This window comes from Sminthopsis crassicaudata, chromosome 5, assembly GCF_048593235.1.
Source record: "Sminthopsis crassicaudata isolate SCR6 chromosome 5, ASM4859323v1, whole genome shotgun sequence".
Classification (NCBI taxonomy): Eukaryota; Metazoa; Chordata; class Mammalia; order Dasyuromorphia; family Dasyuridae; genus Sminthopsis; species Sminthopsis crassicaudata.
Genome location: NC_133621.1, coordinates 243,403,554 through 243,428,559, shown reverse-complemented (window position 1 = coordinate 243,428,559; position 25,006 = coordinate 243,403,554). Strand labels below are relative to the sequence as shown.

The 25,006-nt window shown below is 36.2% G+C and overlaps 1 protein-coding gene across 2 annotated transcripts in view; it reads left to right on the top strand.

Moving 5' to 3' along the window:
- The window catches only part of VDR (vitamin D receptor), a 91,631-nt gene that overhangs the window by 9,801 nt on the left and 56,824 nt on the right, over positions 1-25,006 (top strand). The window contains exon 2 of one of the 2 annotated variants that reach the window (XM_074270704.1): positions 22,556-22,709. The exons of the other annotated variant lie outside the window; for it this stretch is intronic. Coding sequence (XP_074126805.1) covers positions 22,556-22,709 — 154 coding nt within the window. The remainder of the gene's footprint in view (positions 1-22,555; positions 22,710-25,006) is intronic. 2 annotated transcript variants of the gene reach the window in all.

Below are 25,006 nucleotides of genomic sequence, written 5' to 3'. Positions count from 1 at the left end.
ACTTTTCTAGATGCCTCAGGCAAAATTCCATTATGATGAACTCTACAAGACTCCAAATTATTTTGTTGTGATAGAATCTTGTTTAAATATATGTAGTGGAAGAAATCGTATCCCCAGCATGTAGTACTTAGGAATGAAACCAAGCTACTACCCAATCTCCCTGTTGAGGCAGGGAAAAAACTGGCAAGTAAAAAGCAATAGTTTAATTCAGGGTAAATAGGAAAAGGGCACACACACACACACACACAACTACTCCCATTTTCACTCTGGGGTCTCCTCTGTGGTGATTGAGAGTTTTGTGTTTTATACAGATGACTAGGACTTCTGACCTGGTGGTAGAACAGAATTTCCAGTTGGAGACAAAAAAGCTTTAAAGAGCTGAACCACAACTGGATTTCTTCATCCACATTTCATGTGATAATTCAAAAGGATCTAGGAGATCATTCAATCCCATCCCTCCTTTATTTCTGGAGTAAGGAAACTGAAGTCCAAAATAGTCAACTGGCCTAAATTGGATCAAGCCTTGAGTCCAGTTCTCCTGACTCCTTATATACCTCTTCCTACTTGTAGATCATCAGGACTAGTCCCTTCATCTCATCAAATTCACCAGGTAGTAAGCCAGGATTTAGATCCAGATTCCCTGACTTCAAAGCAACAAGGCATTGACAGGACTATATTCAAAAGAAACTGGGCCAAAAAACACAAACAAACAAACAAACAAAAATAAAAACCCAACTTAGTGTGAAGCTCTATCCACTTGGATAATATTTGGGTAGGTCTCCAGGGAAAGCAAGTCCTTGGCTGGTTCCCTCATTGTGAATAGCTTTTGAAGGAAGAAAATAAGATTGACATAAGTTACACTTACTCAGCATGGGTATCTTGCTATCAATTCTCTTGATGATCTCTTCTCCCTGCCAAGTCTCCCACCCATTATCAAATTGGTCCATTAAGCTTTGAATCTTCCTGATGCCAAGTTATTCCAATTAGTGAGTGAGAACTCACCTAACTCAATGTACTGAACTGGCATGCTTTACTTCCCAGCTATGAAACCATCAGGACAACAGAAACCTACTGAATGCAGCCAGCTTGCCATCTGCTCTGATACCAAATACATTATACCCCCACTATCCACTCCTTTCCACTTCTTGTTCTTGCTCTGGAAATAATACTTGAATAAATGCTACCATTGTTACTGGAAAAGGGAGGATATGACAATTTGTCGCCCTAAGGCTCTTCCTGAATGTTTGAGATAACTTGGTGGTGCAATGGATAGAGCATTGGATAGGTCTGGAGTCTGGAAGACCTCCCATATTAAATCCAGCCTCAGACACTTATTAGATGTATGACCCTGGGCAAGTCAGTTAAGCTGTTTGCCTTAATTTCCTCAATTATAAAAGGGAGATATTTCTATCAATACCCTAGAGTTATTATGAAAATCAAATGAGATAATATTTGTAAAAAAGTGTTTAGAATAGTTCCTGGCACACGGTGGTGTTTTATAAATGCTAATTCCTTTTTCCTGCCCTTCCCCTCTTAATGGACTAGCTGAGGTACATGTATACTATTTTTATTTTACCTTTCCAACTCCTCTTTTTGAGATTAAAAGTAGCAACTGGCTAGGCTAAACAGTGTCCTAAAAGCTCAGTGACCATAATTCCTAGCTTTCTGAGATACCTTGATCGGAGGGGGTTGGGGGAGGGGGATGGTACCATCAACTTCCTGAACTGTCATCCAGATCTACTATTTTGAAAACTGAGAGAAAAAAAAAAAAAAAAAACAAAACCCAGCTCACTGTAAGGAATTTTTTTTTTTCTTGTTAAATTTCAAACCCAGGCTGTTTGTGAGATTTATCCTTAGAGTTGTTTTTCAGTTCTAGGGCATTTCTGGCAAGTACAGGAATACATGTTTCTTTCCATTGTGGTATTGAGGAGCATAGAGTGAGTTGTGGCTCTTTTTGATACCCAATCTAAGTATTACCTGCCTTCACTTAATAATGCCATACTTATCTTGGGCTCTAAGCAGCTTTCTACTTTCTCAAAATGGAGCAGGCCTCAGCTGAGTCATTCATTCTGATAATAAACATTTATTAAGTGCCCATTATTAAGTGTCAGGCACTCTGCTAAGTACTGGGAAAGTACTTAGCAGAAAAAAAGGGAAAAGATAGTCAAGGAGCTCACAATAGAATAGGAAAATTAAATAGAAAAACAAAACTACATAAAATATGCTATATATAGAATAAATTAGAGATAATCAGTAGAAATAAGATACACTTGTATTAAAGGGGATTAGGAAAGGTTTCTTACAGAAGGTAGGAGTTTAGCTTTTACTTGGAGTAGACCAAAAGGTTGAGATGAGGCAGAAGAAAATTCCAGGCATGGAAAACAGCCAGAGAAAATACCCAGAGTCACCTATAGATGTATTTGTGTGTATACATACACATATACTTTTATAGGTATAAGTTATATGTTTATATACACTGATACCTTCTATCTTATAATTTCTAATAAAACTAATGAGATCAACAAGTGAAATAGAACAGTGCTAGAAGAGAAGAAGGCTCAGGACAAAGCCCTGTGGGACAAATTACCAGAATTTCCATACCTTAGGCATGTTATATATACTGAAGCTCCAAAGCAGTCCAAGATAGAGCATTGCTTCACTTATAATTCTTTTGATTTTGGCTTTGGATCTGAGGATTCACTTACTAGTGTCCACTTGAATTGGCTTTGTTCCTTTCTTAGGACTACAGGAGGCACTGTTTAGATCTTCAGCTCAGAGGCTCAAATTTGAAATCCGAGGACCTGAGTTAGAATTCTGGCTTTGCTACTGACTATTTGTATGATGTTGGATATGTCACAAAGATCTCTTTTGATGACAATTTCTTTATCTGTAAAATGAAAGGCTACATCAGACAGTCCCTTTGAACTCTAAATCTATCCTATAATCTAATGGACATAGAACAGAAGGGGAAGAAACTTTTCTTTCAACCTTAGGCTTTGCTCTTCCTGAGCCCAGAGGTAGCACAAAAGAAGGTGGCTGATTCCTAAATTAGCTCAGGTCCATCTCAGCCTCTGTATAAGAAGGAGAGACATCTTCACATAAAGTACTGTTGGAGAATAAGGAAAAGGAAAAAAAAAATCTTTCCATGCCATGTCCCTTTCTTCTAAATACACACACACACATATATATATGTATCTATATAAAACCTGACCCAGGATATTGAAGCTTTAAAAAAGTTAGTGGAGAAGGGTATATACCTCTAGAGAAAATTCACAGACAAATGCACTATAAGTAGTAATATCAATGGGCACTCTGGATGCTGAATCAACCAAACAGATAAGAGCTAGGGAAGAATAACTCCCCATTTCATTTGGAAAAAAAATACAACTCTCCAAAGAGCCTTTTAGGTTTGAGGATTTTGAAAAGTTTGTGTTGTGCTGTTGTCACATCTTCTAGACATGCGGTTTTGGGATATGTATCTGTGTTATATAGATATAATTTAGATATAAAGAGTAAGGGTGATGTACACTTATAAAGAATGCAAGGGGACTATTTTTTCTCCACATGTTCCACAGGCAACAAATTTCCCTTCATCATAAATATTTTTCTTCCTTAGATCTTCCTTTCCTGGAGCAGCTAGGTGGCGCAGTGGATAGAGCACCAGCCCTAAATTCAGGAGGACCCGAGTTCAAAACTGGTCTCAGACACTTAACACTTCCTAGCTGTGTGACCCTAGGCAAGTCACTTAACCCCAGCCTCAGGGGGAAAAAAAAAAAAAGATCTTCCTTTATACTCCTTTCATCTTCTAATTCTCATTGAAACTTGAATCCCCTGATGGCCCATTCTCCTGGCCACACTTTTCCAGCATGATAGCAGCATCTTTACTCATTCCCTTCAGCTCACTGATCAAGGCAGAGAAATAGGAATATTTTTCCATTGCCACTACTAGATGTTCTCCATCACTCAGTAACTTCTCCTTCTTTGAGGATTTATGCAGTTTTGCTTACCACCCAATCAAAATCCTGATGGATTGTCTACAAAATACAGGTCATTCCTCTTCCTTCTTCATTTGAGTTTGGTACGTATTTCACAATTTTTATTTCTTCCCCAGTTCCTGCCTAGGACTTAATAATGCATGTTGGCTGTCTCTCAAACACCCTAACTACTGAATTTTTCAGTTTACCATGTCAGTCACATACAAAGATGGTCATATCCTTGTCTTGCCATTAAGAATTCTTAAAAAAAAAAAAACCCTATCCAAACATAATCTGTTGACTTTCTATATCTCCTGCCTTCCCTTGCCAAGCCTTACTCTTCCTCCATACCATAATCTTTAACCCCTCAATCCTCTTCTAAATCAGCTCTTCTGCATTAATCGCTTCTCATTTGGACTTCTTAATGAATTAATTCAACTTATACTATCCTCTTCTATATCCCCTTATAATTTTGCCATGCCCAGTTAAGTTTAAGTCTTAGATAACTATATACCACTTTCATTCCCATGCATGGGTTGCTAAACAAAGGTAGAAAAAATCATGCAAACATTCAGACTAGGTCTACTACAAATTTATATTTTACAATCGCAACTGGTCCCTCACTGATACTAGGCAATCCTACTATGCCTCCCTTATCAATTCACTATTTCACTCTCCACGAGACTTTTCTAACCTTTTCATTTCTCCTCAGATTGCTTGTATCCCCTCTTCTTTTCACTTTCAGCTAAGAACTTTGCCTCATATTTTATAGGAAAAAGAAAAAATACAGTACCAAAATAATATATGTATACAAGTGCACATTCCCTTAAACAGAAAAGCAGAAAAGAGATCTCCCAGAGAAGAATTCCAACTGAGAGAAGACCGGACCTTCACATTTCAGAATAATGTTTAATTTTTTTTGTTATTAATAGGTGAAAAAACTCTAAATTTCAGTTAAAGCTTAGTGGGGACAGAGATTTTTTTTTTTCCCCCCTAGCCATATCCACAGAAACTCTGAAATCTATCCATATATCCCCAGGGTAAGAATTCCTGCTCTTTAGAGATCCTAATCTCTTTTCTAAAGTCTATTGGAACCAACATTATTCATACGAGACAAGGATCAAGTGGCCATTGGATTTTCTTTTGTATGACGAGGATAATAGCACTAAAAAACCCAATAAATAATGGAAAGGGGAGGGAACAATTTCTTGGATAGGAAGAAACTGGTATCTCTTAGAGATACAGAATCGAAATGAACTTGTGCTCACTTTCACCTTTTGTGGGAATGGAAAAGAGACAGACCATTAATGGAGAGTTATTCTCTCATCTGTAACAGATTTGGGGTGAGTGAAGTGATTAAAGAGATGTTCTAGTGAAGTGCTAGCATGTTCTCACTAACTATCTCCCTTAGTTTTTGTTAGTTTCTTGGGCACTTCACAACTCTAATGCTATATCTGGGAACAGCTGGATTCTCACCTAATTTTGACAAGAAAGGACCAAAAATGGCACTTACCTCTCAAACAAAAGGGAGAAAGAACTCTTCTAGCTTCTGTCTTCCTAAATTCTCTAATACATAATCCCAAAGAGACATCACAAGCAAGGTGAGCCTTCCTTTGTATACAGTGTATATGATTGTCAATTTGTATTTCTATGTCCCATCTCCAGTGCAGTCTCTGACCACAAGGAAGTGACTTTTGGTTAAATGTAGTTAAGCATGGAAAAAACAGAAAATATTGTAGGACATGTTTGGAGAGATGTGTGTTATGTGTTGACTTTAAATACTGAAGCATATCTTACTGTCAGAAGTCATATCTATCTTGAATAGATTGCTATCCAATTGCTAGAAGGAAGGTAAATCTGAGTTGTGGCAGCTGAGCTATTCCTCTTCTCTCCTTTTTTCCTTAAGTTTTACCATAGACGTTTTTCTTTCGCCAACAAAATAACTTAATTCGCCAGCTTATCTGAACTCAGTTTCTTTTTCTATTTGAATTTTGCTCTCTCTTCTGGGCCAAGATATAGTATACTATTTCAACAAGGTCTCTGAATCTCTTCATGAACTACACAGAGGTTAAAGAAATACTACCTATGAAATTCTTTGTGAGATACCCAAAATTTCCTAGGGAGAAATCTAAACAGTTCCTATTTGCAAGTTAGGGTGGCTCAAGTTATTCAAAGAGGATCTGTTTTTCTCTGTTAAGGTCTCTTAGGGAATCAAAAAATAAGAAAGAACCTATGGTTCTTTCTAGCACTAATGAATGAATAATTGAAGCTGGAGGAGGAAACTGGGCAATGACCATAACTTTTTAAAAAAGAATTGAAAAACTTCAGCTTCGAGATATAAATGTTTTGATAATTATGAAAATATGAATAGAAGAATTGTACATGTTTAACATATGTTGGATTAGTTGTTATCTAGAAGAGGAGATGGAGGAAAGGGAGGAAAAAAATTTGGAACACAAGGTTTTGCAAGGGTGAATGTTGAAAATTATCCATGAATATATTTTGAAAATAAAAAGTTTTAATAATAAAAAAGGGGAAAAGGTATAATGATTTTTTTTTAAATAGTATTATGTCGGTTTTCTTCTTTCAGTTCAGTAAGCACATATAACCTAAATTTCCTATTATTGGTGAAATTGGTTTTCCAAAAGTTTACCATATGCTTTCCTTCAAGTATTTAAATAGTATAGGTACGTGTCCAAAATGGTTTCAGTGATCTTATGGGAAGTAAGAGGTAGATAAGATGATCTTTGAAGTTTTTCAGCTCTTTCAGGATACTCTAAGCCCTTTGGAGTACACTTCATAGAACTATATCTCACATTGTACTTTCTTATTAGGAAAACACCTAGAGAAGGCAAAGTATGCAATCACTACTTTCAAAGATGAAGTAGTAAACTAGTATTACTGTTGCAATGGGAGAGAAGTAAAATCATCATCAGCTTTCCAGGGAGGCCAGGACAACATCAATTGACATTGATATCAAAAATAGTACTCTAGAACTGCTCTTCAGGAATTATTCAGATGTATTAAAAAGACAGTTAATCTCAGTCTATAATTTTTATGACAGGCACTCTTAATTTTTATCCTTTTTGTGATCATAACAATTTGAGTGATTTCTGACAGTTTAACAAAGAAGCTGCCCTTGGTGCATGTCAGCGAGCAAGTGCCCCCAAAAAACAGTCTGAGTCCCATTGATCTCAGACATATAACCTCTGGAATAGGATTTTTAAAGAAAAGCTTTTTGTGTATCATAGACCCATTTAAGAGTTTAGTAAAGCCTCTGGACCCTTTTAATAATGTGCTGAAATCTTTTAGATTTCTTCTTGGAATAATGTTTTTGAATAATTGGAGGAAATATTAAATTTCAGTTAGAGGTTAGGGAAAATAAAGATGTCTTTTTTCCCCATTCAAATTCAAGGACCCCTTAAAGATCTATTTATGGACTCTAGATTGAGAACTTTTACTCTAGAGCAGTTAGTCACTTAATAAAAATCCACATTAGCAAGTGCAAATTCTAGTCCAGAATGGACTGTTGCGAGAATAGAATATGAATTAAGTCCTTTGAAAGCTTTAAATATTTTATATAATTTTCCCAACTTTAACTTCCATATAAATGTTAGAAGATCTGTTTAGAATTCAAAGGGGACTCTGACAGAATACTTTAAAAGGTACTCAGGGTTATTCTTCAAATCCTTCAGAGGATGACCTTACTAAGTAGGACTGTTTCAGACTGGTTCCTTCAGTACTAGATAAGAATTGGGAGGGATATGTTCCAATACCCTATTAATATTGATTCCATCAGCTTCACGTGGGAGAATGTGGACAGAACCCTCAATATGACCATCTCTGGTGTGCTCAGGGCTATACTCTTCTTCACTTGTAGATTTATACTTGCACCTGGCAAATGATGGTGCTGTCAAATCTTTGAGGCAATCTTCAGCAGCCATTTCTCACATTCTACTAAAGGAAATAATCCATAAACCAGGACACCCTTGAAAGGGTATGGTATAGATTAAACACAAGTATAGAGAAAAGATATTGAATAGGATACATTGCTAAAGATCAAGCAAATACTAAAGCAACAAATCTGGACTTCAAACCCAATTCCTCTGATTTAAATTCAATAATCTTTCTAATCCAATTTTATTTCTAACCCATTATTATATCACACTACTGGTCAAAATCTCCGCTACCCACGGCACTGACCATATCTAAAACCTTAACCTTCTACAATGCTAAAAATCCTCATATCAACCTTTATACTTATTCTTTATACTTATTTATATCTCATACTCCAAAAAATCCTGAATTTGAATCAACACTACATTGATAGCCTGGATTCTTAACCCTGTGGTGGGAAAGTCCAGTTTTTTACCTTTGGTTTTCTGCCAAATAGGGGAGAAGTTAGGAGAGGCTCAGACCCTCCTCCCCCGAAAAAAGCATCCACATTCCTGGAAACTGGAGCTTGTGGGTGGAGTGGTCACAATCTTTTCCCAGTTCAGCAGAATTGTGGCTTTCTGAGCAATGTTTGTTTAGGGTGGGGCACTTGAGACAGCTAAGGAGAGACTTCCTGACCATCCTAGCTCCTTTCCAAGACCCACTGTTCTCTTTTAAGGTGTTTGATTCTTCTTCTGGGGGCTTTTAGTATAACTGGAGAATGGTAGGAAGAAAGAAAAGGGGGGCAGGTGAATCAAGGTAAAGGAGAAGAAAGGGGAAACAGGTAACCCCTAGAAAAAGATAAGGAATCTTGGTCCAACCATCTGGCCTATGAAAGAATCCTTTACACAGTGATCATAGAATAAAAAAAAGACTATAAAGTAGGTGTGGAACATATCGGCTGAGGCAGAAGATTTAAGGTGTTAAAGTGGACCACCAGCTCATCACTCATGGAGCCTGGTTGAAGTCCCCAAACACTGAGCAAGCTGGGGTGCTTGATAAGAAATACACAAGAGAATCACAGATTGTGACCCTTATGAAAAGATAGCCTGAGAGAATCCATTAATCAACAAGCAGTTATTGAATCTCTACTGTGTGCTAGGTACTAGATACACACAGTCAAAAGTGAAACAGTTCTTGTCTCCAAGGGACTTATAATTCAATAAGAGAGGAATGTTAACTTTCACACATGAATAAGAGAGCCAAAAATCAGAAGTGAAAAGAGATTAAATGGCAATAATGACTTGGGTCTTTCATTAATAAGGATAAGTACCCAAGAGAGGCTGGATCTTCTCATTTCCCATATTTCAATGTCCTTCCTCCTCACTAGCCTTTGCTTCTTCTTCCTCTGGCTAAAATCCCTCGGTTTAGCAACTAATCTTGTCCTCTCTTCTACCTACCTGCCTTTAGAACATAGACCAACAAGCAAAGTGGATAGAATCCTGAACTTGGAGTTTAGGAAGATCTGAGTTCAAATTTGTCCTCAAATACTTACTAGCTATATGACTCTGGCCAAATCACTTAACATCTATATCAATAGCATGAACCGACTTCATGACCCTAAATAAGGTTCTTTCCCCACATTGGTATTCTGATATTTCTGAATGGAATGGATAATTCCATCTGTTATTCTATGTTATGCTTTTAAGTCTTTTTTTATTATTATTCTTTTTATTTACTTCCCTCCCCCTGAGGAATGAGGTCCCTTTGATACCATACATTTGTAAGGAGAGATGTGATTCTTCATCTTCTTCAAACCCATTCTAGCTCCAGCTCAACTAATGTCACATGTAATGAGGTTACAGTGAATAAACAAGATGTACGCATACTCTGATCCCTTATGAAGGAAATATCAGTTTGAGTCATTGATGGAAATAACCTGATTGGCTGTGCAAACAAATTAGCTTCTGCTATAGGCACTTTAATTAAGTAACTTCTAGATGATTTTCAGAGTTCTGAGCCCTTGCAAGCCAGGAGCTATCTTGTAGAAGAGACTCCCTTCAATGGAAGAGTACAGGATTTCTTTCTTTTTCTCCCCTTAGCCAGCATTAGTCATGTAGCTTTGAAAAGGAGCCACTGAACTAGTAGGAAAACTACATGCAGTGGGAATGAAAAACACACATAAAACTGTCTCAGATACATAGAGACAGTCACCTGAGGGAGGAACCTGTTTCAAGAAGTGGTGCCCCTTGGTAGATGAGTCAAACAGACCCTGGGAATCCAACATGAAGACTCAGAAAGGAGACAGAATTTTCAGGCCATGCCAGTACCAGGGGTTTCAAGTTGGCTTTGTTACAAATGTATCTCATTGCCGTTGCACTTTAAATGAGAGCCCATTCCTCCTATGTATATTATTTTTTTTGTAAGAGAGTGTACCCCAAATTTATGGGGGAATTTTAAAAAAACTACTTTTTTCACTATGCCATTTGAATAAATGATTTTGATAAGAATCCATTGAGTCCATTAGTTGACTGTTAATAGGAAGTACCATGGCATGACCTACCTATAATATTGAAGTAGTATATTACCTAACCCAAATATAAGTTGAGGTATTACACATTTATACAAGTATAGATACTCTTTGATCCTGATTTGGATTGAGACTTGAGCTTCTAAGATGGAGTTTACTAAAGAGGATCTAGAAATAGAATAGTCTGACACCAACCAAATGTATTTCCTTAAACCACCTTTCTGGATCTTTCCTCATCTATAAAGTAAAAAATTGACTTAAGCTATTTTTATTCTTATCTAGTAAAATTCTGAGTGATTATTTCCCATGATTTACTGGTTTTTGTTGCCACCTGTTCTTCTGGGCAGTGATGTGGGCAACAACCTAGGCTGTTACCTAGAGTAAGGTAATCAGCCCAGGAATCTTGATGAAGGTGAAAGCAGAGTTTCCACTGGAAAAAAAAACATTTTGTAGGAGCACTCGTTCTAGATAATAAATGTGTGTGTTTGTAAATATACCACATATATTCTCTCACCCCTTTAGCTCAACTAGAAATCTAGGAAGCAACATAATGTAAGAACTGTCTGATTTCACTATTAGTTGAAATATCTGTGACTTTGTTCAGTGATCACACTTGGTAGCAGGACTCTGTGTGTGTGTGTGTGTGTGTGTGTGTGTGTGTGTGTGTGTGTGTGTGTGTGTGTGTTGGGATAGGGAGGAAGTATCTGATTTTGAATTATAGGATAGGGTTCAAATTGTGTTTTTTGCCTTGATCTTGAGCAATTTCTGGCTTTCTAGCATATAAAATAAGAGTCTGAACTAAATGATCTTTAATGTTCTCCCTAACTTGTAATTCCATGATTGTTTGTCCCTTTGAGGTATAATTGCTTTGATTTATCTGCTGGGCTTCTCAATGAAGATGTCTGAAAACATTATCCCTTTTCTTGGGATAAGTGAGGCCCATCCAAGTCTAGTTTACTTCTCCCCAAAATAGTCGATGCTAATACAGTAGGTAGGGCTGATGGGAGAGGCTCCAAGAATTTCTAGAATCCCCCTTCTCATCAGGTCCTCTTGGGCTAGATTGTTTTGTAACTACTTTCCTTGTTATGCCATTTGAATAAATGCTTTTGGTAACAATTAATTGAGTCTACTGACTGACACTCAACAGGAAGCAAATGGGGTGACCCACCTGTAGGGTTATTCTTAGAATATGAGGGAGTATGTGATCCAACCCTAAGTACTAGTTGGGGTGTTATACACATACACAGAGACACACAATGACATATATAGCATTCTATGCTACATTATATGTATTATATTACATTATATATATGGCCACATAATTTATAATATTGGATTAGAAAGATTATTGAATTTAAATCAGAGGACTTGGGTTTGAAGCACAGATTTGTTGCTTTAGTATTTGCTTGATCTTTAACAAATTATTGACTGATCCCGAGTTTTCTTCATTGATATAATGAGGGATTTGAATTTGATCTCACAGGTCCCTTTTGCCATGTCTTTGTGCTATAAATCTATGATTTGTAGGGCTTATAGGATCCAGCAGGTTAGATTCCCCAGACCTCTTGGCTTCTACCTGGGTGGTCATTTGGGAAATATACTGTGCATGACTGTGCCCCTGTTGGTCAGACTCCTATTATTCTTTGACCCCCCCAAGATGCTCATTCCTGTAATAAGATGACATCAATCAAGGTAAGACCTTATTGTAAAATGAAGCCCACTATGGCAAATACTGAACATATCTAAAGCCTTGAAGACTTTGATTTTGGTGCTAGTTACTTGGAATGGCAAAGAAGCCTTGAGAGTTTCAGTGGCAATAGCATCACTATAGGGGTCTATGCTGAAATTACAGGTGTTTCACATAGTCATTCCCGACTTCATGGCTCCCACTGTGGTAGGGTGGAGGTAAGAGATTCTTTTGACTTCTCCCAAGACCGTTAGAATCTTCGAAGTCACCCCAAATTTATCTCCTCCAATCCTTGAAATTAAAAGAAAATAAAGGATGATTTGGGCAGATACAACTTATATTGTTCCTTAGCTCAGTTCCTGATTCTTTCTTTGAGTGAGATTTTAGTTAATCTTATGAAAGAATTTTAGGGGTGAAGAAAGTGGGGAGGAAAGGAGGCGTGAACAGCTACAATTAAATTTATGTCAAAATATCTGGATGAAAAGTTTTAAAAACTTAATCTTTCATATTTTTGGTATTGTGCACTCAATGTTAAATCCCAAAGAAAAATGTGAATTGCATATGCTTTCAGAATTGGTATACAAAGATCCATTCATGGTTGAATGATATTATCTTGCCAATTTAAGACAGAAAGTTAAGACTTGTTCCACTTCTTATTTATATAAAAGTATTTGTTGTTCATTAATGACTTACAGGAGATGCTTTCCTTCCTCCTCTCTTCATTGAAGAATTCTGATTAAATTTCTTTCCTAATATTTTTTTCTAAATTTTATTTCTCTTTTGAGCTATTTTGGTTCCATTTCCTTCATAGCAGAGCACATTCAATGAGCTCTAGAATCTCTTTGGGGTTTTAGTTTAACTTTTTACTCTATCTTTTTTTTTTCCCTAAAGAAGATAAATTTATTCAGGATTTCTCTCTTAAACAAGGCAGTCTTCCCCTTATATTTCTAGTCACTTGCCTCTGGTTTCCTTCCTCATTTTTTTATTTCTCCTTCCACAACTGCGTAGAACCTTCTCTTCTCCCTTCCCTCCAAGTTGGTTGGTTCTTGTTATCTTTGATCTCTTTGTCTTAGGGGATTGGTTCTAGTAAACTTGGTTGGAAAGTACAGACCACATCTGGGTTTCCAAGTCCCATTTCCCACAGGTGCCAAAACTTACTCAATAAGCTTGTGATTCTGTAGGTTTCCATCTTCCTCTCTGCCCTCTCTTTTTTACCTTTCATTGCTCTTTGTGGGGCTGGAAAGAATGACAGTATCTCCTGCCTCTGAAGAGGTAAGGGAGAAGTCAGTTTGAGTTACTGCAGTGAGGGAACAAGCAAGGAGTCCTACTGTTAGATCTTGAGGGAAATGGGGACATTGAGTGGGAACACTAAATATGTAAATTCTCCAATGTTATTTCATAAGATTTTTTACCTTGTGGAATGTCTATCACCTTCTAGATTATGTCTTATTGTTTTACATCTTATTTTATTTTCTGAAATTTGGGGGTTGCTAAGGATTTCTGAAAAAAAAAAACTACTCTGCTATCTTGCCTATCTACTTGATCTCTTTTCAATTTCCCATTGTTTCAGAGCACATTCAAATACATTACTTAAATTTAATAAACATCATGGAATAGAATAATTGAGGGATAGCACATTGGAGATCATCAAGATCAATTGCCTCATTTTATTCAAGAGGAAATTTGAGGCCCAAAGAATTTGGTCCTTAGATCAATTCTGCTGGGTATCAGATAACCCCTTATTTTATAGATAAAAAAGCTGAGGGTCAGAGAAGTGATTTACTGGCAGATATGTGACATAGTGCCAAAGACAAAAAGTTTGCTCTTTGCAATTTCTCTACTAATGCTTACATCCTAGATTATAACTGTAGTTTCAGTTTTGAGAGATACTTTAAGAGAGGCCCAACAATTTGACCTCAGACTCTCAATCTGGGGGATTCCAGAGAGTCAGCAAGTACTTCATTTGAATTCTCTTTGTCAAGAGCTGACACTTACATGACCCAGAATGGGGAGGAGGAAGTACTTTCCATTCATTAATCCTCTCCTCTATCCCTATTCTGGACCTTAACTAGGAGTTCTGTCGACCCCTTTCAACATGTCTGTAGTTTCCCCTGACCTTTCTTATCTTGGTATTGAGTAAATTTGATGCTTTTGTATGTGATGCCAGGACAAGGTTACTTTGGGGACAGCTGCAGTATTTAGTGTGATGGTAAATGTAGAGGAAGAAGGATTCTAGGCTCTGGGTGAGGAAATGAGGTAAGTAGATTTATCCCCCCACCTCCGCCATTCTCTCACAACCCACAGCTTTGCCCTACTTTCTACTGCAGAAAATGTCCTTGGCCCACATATTGATTAGGTTAATCCCCTACTAAACAGGCAATCTGGTCTCCCCATCTCTCCTAAAACAAATGGTCAAATGGGTTTCTCCTGGATCCTATGGTCTCATATTCTCTGTCTCTTTCTTCCTATTTATCATTCTTTTCTGGCTCTCTTTTCTATCAGTATCTTTCTTTCTCTTTGTTGTTGTCTCTCTCACTCTCCTTCATAACCCCATCCTCAACACATACAATATATGTGTCACTTTCTCTTGGAGTATTCTCTTTTTCTATCCCTCTACCGCCAATTTCTTCAATTATACAATGATGCAGACCTTGGACTAGATGACATCTGATGTCGCTTCCAGATTTAAGTCTATGAACAATAACCATATGCAGATCTTTTTTAGTTATACCTACTATGCTAGATAAATATATAAATGTATACAATTTTATTATAAATAAAAGGATTCCTGTCTTTAAGGCAGTGTGGTACAGTGGAAAGAGAACTGGATTTGGAATAGGGAAACCTGGGTTGAAAGGCACTATATACTTATATGAGCTAAGGCAAGCTACTCAGTTTGAGCATCAATTTCTTCATCTGTGAAGTCTCTTCTGGTTCAGTTCTTTGATCTTATGAACAACCTATAGTTCACATGAATAATCTAGGAGGAGTTACTCAATCAGATTCTGTTTCTTACAACTAGTGAAAGTGATGTGAAGTGGTCCCCCAGGATTTTTGTCATGCCCTATTCTTCCTGTTATTAGGAATGCATATACTCCTGCTCTTGGAAGAGTAGATCTTAAGGATTATTTTGTCCTTCATTTGTTTCTTGACCCAATAAAAGAATATCAGAAGAGGACTAGTATTGAAGATTATAATTGTACATCTTTGCCTAAAGACTAACAAGGGAGTTTGGGGGCAGGTATCTATTTGTATGGCAGTTAATTGGTCACAAAGAGTCAGACATAACTGGAAAATAACATCCATTTATTGCTTAGCTTTAACTTTTTAAAAAAATGACTTTTATTGCTATGTTTGTTTTGACATGGACAGCTTCCCAAATGTTGACTCTTGTAATCTTAGATAGCAGCAAAACTTAATACCAAGCTCTATGCCTATTTCATTTTTGAGTACCCTCCTTGAAGTCATGGAGCCAGTAAGCTTCTGTAGAAATAGCTGTAGAGACCTAAAAGCAGAATATTATTGAATAATGAGTTTGGGTAGTGTGAGATAAGGGAATTTGCATAATGTGTGAGCTCACAAGTGGCTGGTGAGAAGTTCCTGCAATGGAGTTTCCTGAGGAGCTGGCCAGAGTATGAGAGTGAGACACTAAGTCTCAGATTCCAAGATCACTCTCCTCTATTTGAGGAAATCAATAACAAAAGGAGACTATCCAAGCTCCCTGTTGTACTAAGGGCTATTTGAAGGTGGCCAATCTTATTTGGAACATTGTGAAATACATAGTTTTTTTTTGTTTGTTTTGTTTTGTTTTGTTTTGTTTTTTGTTAATTTTATAATTATACATTTTTGACAGTATATATGCATGAGTAATTTTTTAATAACATTATCCCTTGTATTCATTTTTCCAGATTTTCCCCTCCCTCCCTCCCCTAGATGACAGGCAATCCCATACATTTTACATATGTTACAATATAACCTAGATACAATATATGTGTGTAAATCCAATTTTCTTGTTGCACAATAAGTATTGGATTCCGAAGGTATAAGTAACCTGGGTAGATAGACAGTAGTGCTAATATTTTACATTCGCTTCCCAGTGTTCCTTCTCTGGGTGTAGTTGTTTCTGTCCATCATTGATCAGCTGGAAGTGAGTTGGATCTTCTTTATGTTGAAGATTTCCACTTCCATCAGAATACATCCTCATACAGTATTGTTGTTGAAGTGTACAGTGATCTTCTGGTTCTGCTCATTTCACTCAGCATCAGTTGATGTAAGTCTCTCCAAGCTTCTCTGTATTCATCCTGCTGGTTATTTCTTATAGAACAATAATATTCCATAACATTCGTATACCATAATTTACCCAACCATTCTCCAATTGATGGGCATCCATTCATCTTCCAGTTTCTAGCCACTACGAAAAGAGCTGCTACAAACATTTTGGCACATACAGGTCCCTTTCCCTTCTTTAGTATTTCTTTGGGATATAAGCCCAGTAGTAACACTGCTGGGTCAAAGGGTATGCACAGTTTGATAACTTTTTGGGCATAGTTCCAGATTGCTCTCCAGAATACATAGTTTTTTTAAGGGGAACTTACAATTCTAAAACTAAAACCTCTTCTCCCTCTAGAAATCTGGAGTGATGAGGTCTTTATCTTCTCCAGTCAGGTTACATACAAAGGTCATAGAGACTGGACCTCTGTCTATGTATTTTCTTGGCATATAGTAGTATTTGTGACAGCGAGCAGAGGGATGACAGGGGAGTAGGGAGACAGGTTTGTATTTGTGTGTCAATGTATATGTCCATACTTTGGGTAGATGGAGAGGAAAACTGAATATTTCTTCTCTTTACCAGGATTGGAGGGATAAAGCATATTTGGGAAAGAATTAAGACTATCAGAAAGCATCCTGTTTGGAGAAGAAAAAATAGTAACAGTGCATTAACTTATGGCAGTTCCAGATCTACCCACTCCAAGTCCCTATAACAATACTCTTTGAAAAGAAAGCACAAGACCTGGCTCCCTGAATATCCCCATCTTCTACTCCTCATCCTAAGCATCCTTGGCTCATTTCATTTATACAACTGCCTTTTATCCAGTTGTTCTCTGGTGTCCAGTTTGGGAGGCAGAGAGCAGAGAGAGATGGAAGCCTAGAGCAGCCAGGGTGAATCCAAACACTGACTTCTGGGTAGAGGGTGTTCAAGCTCCAGGGGCTGTGGTACTGGGTGTCCTAGGGGAAAGGGCTGACGAGAGGGATGTGTGTGTGTGGGGGGGGGGCTTGGGAAAGAGAGAAGGAATCTTTGCTCACAGCTTTGGCTGCTTTGAAAAAGCTGACTCCAATTTCTGGTCAGTTGAATTGGACTGGTTGATCCAGTTGTGGTTCAGTCACAACTCTGGAATGTATTTATTTATGCAGCAAAGAAACAATGTTTGCCATTCTGTTTTAATTTATATATATATATAGATATAGATATAGATATAGATATAGATATAGATATAGATATAGATATAGATATAGATATATATAAAATTCTAGTTTTCTATATGAGACAGAGGTGACCAGTTACAAAAAAATAGTTTGCTTATAAAAACCCCTGAGTTAGCAACAGAAAGTAAGGAACGAAATGGTTTAGTATTAGGGGTGGCCTAATCACTCTGGACTTCAGCTCTGGAAGATACAAGTAGGCATTGTTGGTTGAAAGGAAAATAAAACTCTTGAATATAGGGTACTGGGTTTAAACATTCAAAGTCCCCAGAATGTCTGGGCAGAAAGTGCTGTGCACCATATGGTGAGCACTCTGTATGGTGATGAAACTAGTACCTCAGAAATACTAGACTGGTATCCCCAGATATTCAATCTAGAGTGGAGAACTGATGATACCAGTTCTACAGAAAAGCTATTCCTATCCTTGGTTCCCTCTGTACAATGGGCCAAGGGGCAACAAAGATGACATGGGGTCAGTTTTTAAGTTGTACATGTACTATCATGCCACTTTGTAGTCACTAGCCCCATCCTTGAACTTAGGAGAAGCACTACCTACTGCTAACTGACTCCACTTCATTAAAAGTTGGCAGAATGGAAGAACAGTATATTTTTTTAAAATCACAGGTCTTCAACCTTTTTCTAGTTCTCCAGGCATTTTATGTTCTATATACTTTGTACCTTTTATATCTATCTGCAAGTTGTTTCCCCCTTTGGAATGTAAACCTCTTGAGACCAGAGTTTCCTCCTTTCTTTGCATCCTGATAACTTAGTAAAAATTTAAGTACTTAAAATGTTTAATTATTGGTTGTTTTAAAATATCTTACATAAAAGGCATCATGGCACAGTGAAAAATATGGCATAGTAAAAGTCAGGACAGACTAGAGTAAAATTATAAATATATGTAATCAATAGTAATAAGTATTATTACCTCTAATATTTATTACCTCTCTAAGCCTCAGTTTCTTCATCTGTAAAATGAGGTAGTGATTCCTGTACATCTGACCTTACAGGATTTTTGTGAGCATCAAAAGAGATAATGTGTGCACAGCATTTTGTAAACTTTAAAAAGCTTTATATAAATGTAAACTATTGATATTATTTTATTACTTCCTTTAAAGAGCTCCTCAACTTTTCAGAGTTCCACAAGAAACTGGGCTTTTGAGCTGACTTTGAAGTAGGGATACAACTTTAAATGATAGCTTTCCCTTCTTTATTTCAGAATCTTCTTTGTCCAAGACATTTTGGAAGAGAGTTCTTATTATTATACCTCTCACATTTATTTTTGCTGTCTTGCTCCTCCAGGTAGGTGCTTCTTTCCTTGTTCTCATTGTTTCAAGAGGATGACTGAATTTGCAAAGGAGAAAACTGATATTGAGGAGTTATGATTCATGCAGTCCTGTGTGATTTATTACTCATTTCTTTAGTTTTTAGCTTCTTTATTTAGTCCCAAAAGGCTACAATGCCCAGTCATTCATTCAATTCACCAAGTAATCAAATAAGTTGCTTAGTGTAGCTGAATTAAGATGGTTTATTATTATTAATGACTTGGGAAGAGGGAATAGATGTTCTTTTCCTACAGTAGGGATTCCTAAACCTATTGTATCTTTACTTTTTCCTATTTTCCTCACATCCTACCCTCAAAGCCAACATGGGAACCAATCCAGTGACATCAGAAAGAACTAGTGAATCTATCATCTGCCACCAACAATGGGTGTGGAAATAGTTTTTTATGTTTGCTCCTATTGAGCCAGTGAGATCCTCTTTATGTGCTCAGTAGAAAAAATACTCTTCATTCATCATGGTACCTATTTTGTAGAAGAAAACAGGTTGAGCTGATCAGTGGAGAATATTGACTTAGGCTAGGGATAAGATGATGTTTTGGGGCCCAATGAGCTCTTTCAAGCAGAGAAAATGACTAACCCTTTTTCCCCTTTCTCAAACCCATCTAACCCATGTTATGAAACCCTCCAAGAAGGTATTACAGAATTATAAGTGAGATGATCTGTTTAGAGTTTTGTCCCAGGGCATCAACATTTAATGAACAAAGGAATTTAAAATAGTGATTTTATAAAATAGAATTTAATAGAGTAGAATGCTGGAGTTGGAATTAGGAAGATAAGTTCAAATTCTGCTTTTGTTAATTGACTAGTTTTGTGAACCTGAGCAAGTCATTTAACTTCTCTCTCTGCCTTAGTTTCAAAATCTGTAAAAGGAAAGGGTTGAACCAGATGATCTTTAAAGTTCCTTCCAGTACTACATCTATAACTTTAAAATGCTATGGTTTCAAAGCCAGAGAATGTTCTTGAAATGGATTTTACCCTCCCAGTTTAGTAGTATTGTATTTTTTCCAGTTACATGTAAAGATAATTTTCAACATTTACTTTTATAAGATTTTTATTTTTATTTTTTTCTCCCTCCCTTCCCCAACATGTAATCTGATATAAGTTATACATGTACAATGCTATTGAACATATTTCCATCCTAGTCCTGTTGTAACATTCATAGTTTTAAATGTAAATGGATGAACAACTCAATAATTAATTTTATTGAGAGTGACAGAATAGACAAGAGAGCCAATCTCCATTATTTGTTGTATACAAAAAAATTACACACCTAAAAAAACTTGAAACACACACAAAAAATAAAATGAGAGTCTAAAATAAAGCCAATTATGCATTAATGGAACTGAAAAAGGCAGGAGTTGCAATTATGTTCTCAGGTAAACAAAAAGAAAAATTCACATAAAACAAGGAATTATATGTTATGATTAAATATATTAATTCTAAATCTCACAGCATCTAAGTTCATAAAGGAAGAATTCAGTGCATTTCAAAAAGAAATAGATAGATATGCTATTGCATAGTAGGAGACTGATGTTTCTCTGGCAGAGCTGGACAAATCTAACAAAAATAAACAAAAGGGAAAATAAAAATATAGAATGGGACAAACTGTTAGAAAAGTTTGATCTAAAAAGCTTATTGTATATTCTTAATGAGCATTAAAGAAGATTATATATATATATGTATATATAGTCATTTCATGGTACTTTACTAAAGTATTTCAATACTAGAGTAAAATTATAAATATATGTAATCAAGCAGAAATTCTAAATACAAAGTACATAGACCATAACACAACAAAAATAGCAATTCAAATACAAGGAGAAAAAGCATATACCGAAATACTAAAATATAGACCTGAAAGAAATCTTAATAACAACTTCCTGAATAATAAGTGAGTAAAAGGACAAATTATGAAACAATTGGCATGTGGAAAAAATGATAATGGTGAGTCAGTGTACCAAAATTTCTGGAATGTGGCTAAAGTAGTCTTCAGAAAAAAACTATATTCATGAAAACATGTTAAAAGATTAGGAAAGAGAAGATTAATGAACTGAATATGCAACTTCAAAAATTAGTAAAACAAACAAAAAAAAATTTAGTAAACCAAAAAATAGAGGCAGCTAAATGACACAGTGAATAGAAAAGATTAGAATCAGGAAGTCAAATTCAAATTTTTCTTGGATGCTTTATTACCTTTGACCCTCAAATTCTTCATCTATAAAAGGAGTGAATTGCAACAGATAACCTTTAATGTCATTTCCAATATTTTATCTATAATCCTATAAAGAAGCACAGAAAAAATCTGAAAATTAGAGAAGACATAAAATGTTTTAAAAGATTACAGAGCTAAGAGACAGAATAAAATCTGGTTCTTTGAAGAAACTGATAAAAACATGAAAGCTTTACCCAATTTAATTAAAAAGAAAAGAAAGGAAAATCAAATTAATAAAATAAAAAATTAACATGATGAACATGTGAAATACAACAGAGCAGATTGAGAGAATTGTCAGAACCTACATATATATAGTTATATGTCAGCAAAAAAGAAAATTCAGAAGAAATAGAACATAATGGAAAAACTGCCTAACAAACCCAATATCAAATAAAGATCAATAATTTATTTTTGGCAAAAGAAGTTGTTCAAGCTGAAAAAGAACTACCCAAGGAGAAAGTGATTACAAAAACTCTAAGCCCTAATGGATTTACAAGAGGACACTTTTAAGTTTTTAAAAAACAATTAATGCTTCTTCTACACTAATTATTTTCAACAACTGAGAAACAAGTAACACTCTATAAAATTTCTTTTATAAGATAAATGTAGTCTTAATTTCTAAATCTGGGAAAGATAAAACAAAAAAAGGGCAGCAGAGACCAATCTCATTAATAAATAGCAATTAAAGTTCAAAAAAGAAAATTCTTATTTAAAGATTATACCAACGTATCCCAAAAAGTTATGTTCTTCAGTCAAGTTCGCTTTATACCAAGGATGCAAAGATGGTTTAACATTATAGAAATAATTAGCATCATCAATCATATCAAAAATTGAGAAACATCCAAGAATAATTAAACAAGAAAACTCTCAGACGAAAGACTTCCACCTGCTCCCTTGCATGCCTTGCATACCTTCTTCTTTGGGTGGTATCTTAAAGTCATCCTTATTTTCTCTCATATCCTACATATAACTACTTAATTTGAGAGTCAATTTTGAGTTTCATGGATGTATGTGATTGATCATAGCTAGATCTGGAAAGAAACACCTGGGTTTCCTTCCTCACCAAATTATCTGAAAAATAAGGCTTTGTCCATTGAATATGTCACTGAGAATATTGGAGATTTATCCTTCTCTTTGGGATCCATTGGACAAGACAGATTATTCTCAATTAATTTGAAGATCCTTCCACTTTTTAGAGACTCACTGTTAGTTTTAATGGAAGTTGCATGATTAAAAAGAAGATAAAAAGACTCTAGCAAACTTAAAGACACTAAAAGTCTGGTCAGAGGATCCCAGGAACATGAGTTTGGAATAAGAGACAAAATGGGATAGGGATAATGGCATCTACCCTCTGTTCTCCATGATTTCCAAAGGTTTAAGGGAGAGAATGAAAGATCACAATTAGCTTTGTCTTTGACTCTAGAGTGGGGTCTCAACTATGTATTACTTTTGCAGGAACAGTGGAAATGGCAGCTAGTACTTCCTTTCCTGATCCTAGCTGTGGTGATTTTGACCGAAATGTACCTCGGATCTGTGGGGTATGTGGGGATCGAGCTACTGGATTCCACTTCAATGCTATGACTTGTGAAGGCTGCAAGGGTTTTTTCAGGTAAATTATTCACACAAACTATTCTTTAGAGAGGTAGATTGTTCATGAACTTTTCATGATGATAATCCTCTCCCCAAGGCTATTGTGGAATTAGACTAAGAGGATTGTACAGTGATATGGCTTCTTGTTCTTAGGACTCAATAGCTTCCATCTGTGACAGTCCTAGAGATTCCTTCTCTAGGTCTTCTATCTAGAAATCCACTACCACAACTATCCCATACTGTGTGAAGTTGGCTATATCAATTTCTGATAACCATAGCCTTCTAAGCCAAGGGGAGCAAGAACACCAAGACAGCCTTCTCAAGTTCATCTACCCATATAACTCAACTTAGGACCATTCAACAATTTCTCATAGGGAAAAATACCAAATCTTATGTCAATAGTTGTGTTCTTTGCCATTGAAGAGTCCTGTCATTTACTATATGTGTGACTATGGGCAAGTCATGTAGCTTTTCTGAAGATGTTTCTTCATTTGTAAAATGAGGGGATTGGACAAGATGACATACATGATTTTTTTTTCAACTCTAAATCCTACAATTCTAAGCTGTGATACTCAAAAGCTGAAATATTTTAACTAGAAAACAATGGAATGCTACAACATTAATAAGCAATTATTAATAACTCACTATATACCAGGTACTTTGCTAAATACTGGAGGTGATAACTGTTGCTATGAAAAAAATGCTTTCTAAAACTTAAAATATTAGATAAATATGAATTCCTTCTGTGTTCATATCCAAAATTTCTCTTTACCCATACCCTCCAGGTTTTGCCTACCTCTATGCCCCTGGAATATTCAGATAATTAGAGAGATAAATCAATCAAATGAATTCATTGTATATACAAGGCTAAATACACACATGAACTCACAGGTTCCTTCAAGCTTTAAATTGTATAATTTTCTGTCTGTAGAAGCTTTTGATCAGGATCAACATCTTTAGCAACTCTCCCCATAAACTTGGGCTTCATGGAAAATACTGTAACATAGACCTGGATAGATCCAGGAAAAGGGGAGAGGAAAGGCACTAGTTGAGAAGAGAGGGAAATTATAATTTAGACCAGATTTATTGGGAGAAGAGAGAAACATAAAACCCCCCACAGAATTTGGACAAAGACATCTCAGAGTCCATTTGTCTAATCTATCAATGAAAGGAATCCCCACCTTAATATATCCACTGAGTGTTCATTCAACTTCTGACCTCCTCATCTTAGTTACTCCTAGTAGTACTCCCTGTTAAAGAGACCCACTTCCTCATCTCCGCAGTTTATATAGGGTCTATGAGGTCACACACACAGCCAATTAGAGGAGACCCCTCTGGTTGATGATGCGGATCTCTATTCAATCAGAGCTCCCGCCCACTAGGCAGTCCTTGCTGGTTCACAGAAATTTACTTCAGGGGATCTCAGGTTTCAAGGCCTCTTTACTCTGATTACGCTGTGCACGGCTTCTCCCTTGATCTTTACATCTGGAAGCCATATCTCACTTAATATAGCTCAGGATCAAATCAACTTTTTTTTGGCTACTATATCGGACTGATGACTCATATAATATTTGCAGCTATATTAAAGTCTTTTTCAAAAATAACTACCAGCCCTGGGGTCTACAGGACCTGAGTTAAAATCCAGCCTCAAGACATTTACTAGCTAAGAGACTTTGGGCAAGTCACTTAACTCTGTTTGCATCCATTTTTCATATGTAAAGTGAGCTAGAGAAAGAAGTGGATGGCAAGCCACTCTAGTATCTTTGCCAAGAAAAACCCAAATAGGGTCGGGGAGAGTCAGACATGACTGAAACAAGTCAACAACTACAAACTATGCCTTCCAGTCTTATATTTGTAAACTGATTTTTTTTGGTACAAAAATGCAAAATGTGCCGTTTATCTCTATTGTACTTTATTGGACTCTAGATTTCAGTGCTCTATCTTGTGAAATTCTTTTAGAATTCCTGACTTTTTTGTATCCCACAAATTAGTTACATCCCAGATTTTTGTCATTTGCACAATTGAGGACCATGACAATGATATTTAATTAATCTAATTAATTGATTTTTAAAAAGCTAAATACCATAGGGCATAGTTCTCCAAAACACTGGAAATTTCTTGCCACAATGATTTTGAATCAATAATGTGTAATAATTTTGTGTATCCAGAAAACCAACTAGTCCTGAACTCATTTAATTGCATAATTATCCCCATTTATTTCTCTCCATTCTCTCCAGAAAGTATGGAGCATTTTATCAAGAGCCAAATGTCCAAATAAAATCCAAATAAACCATAGCATTATCTCCATCTACTTGT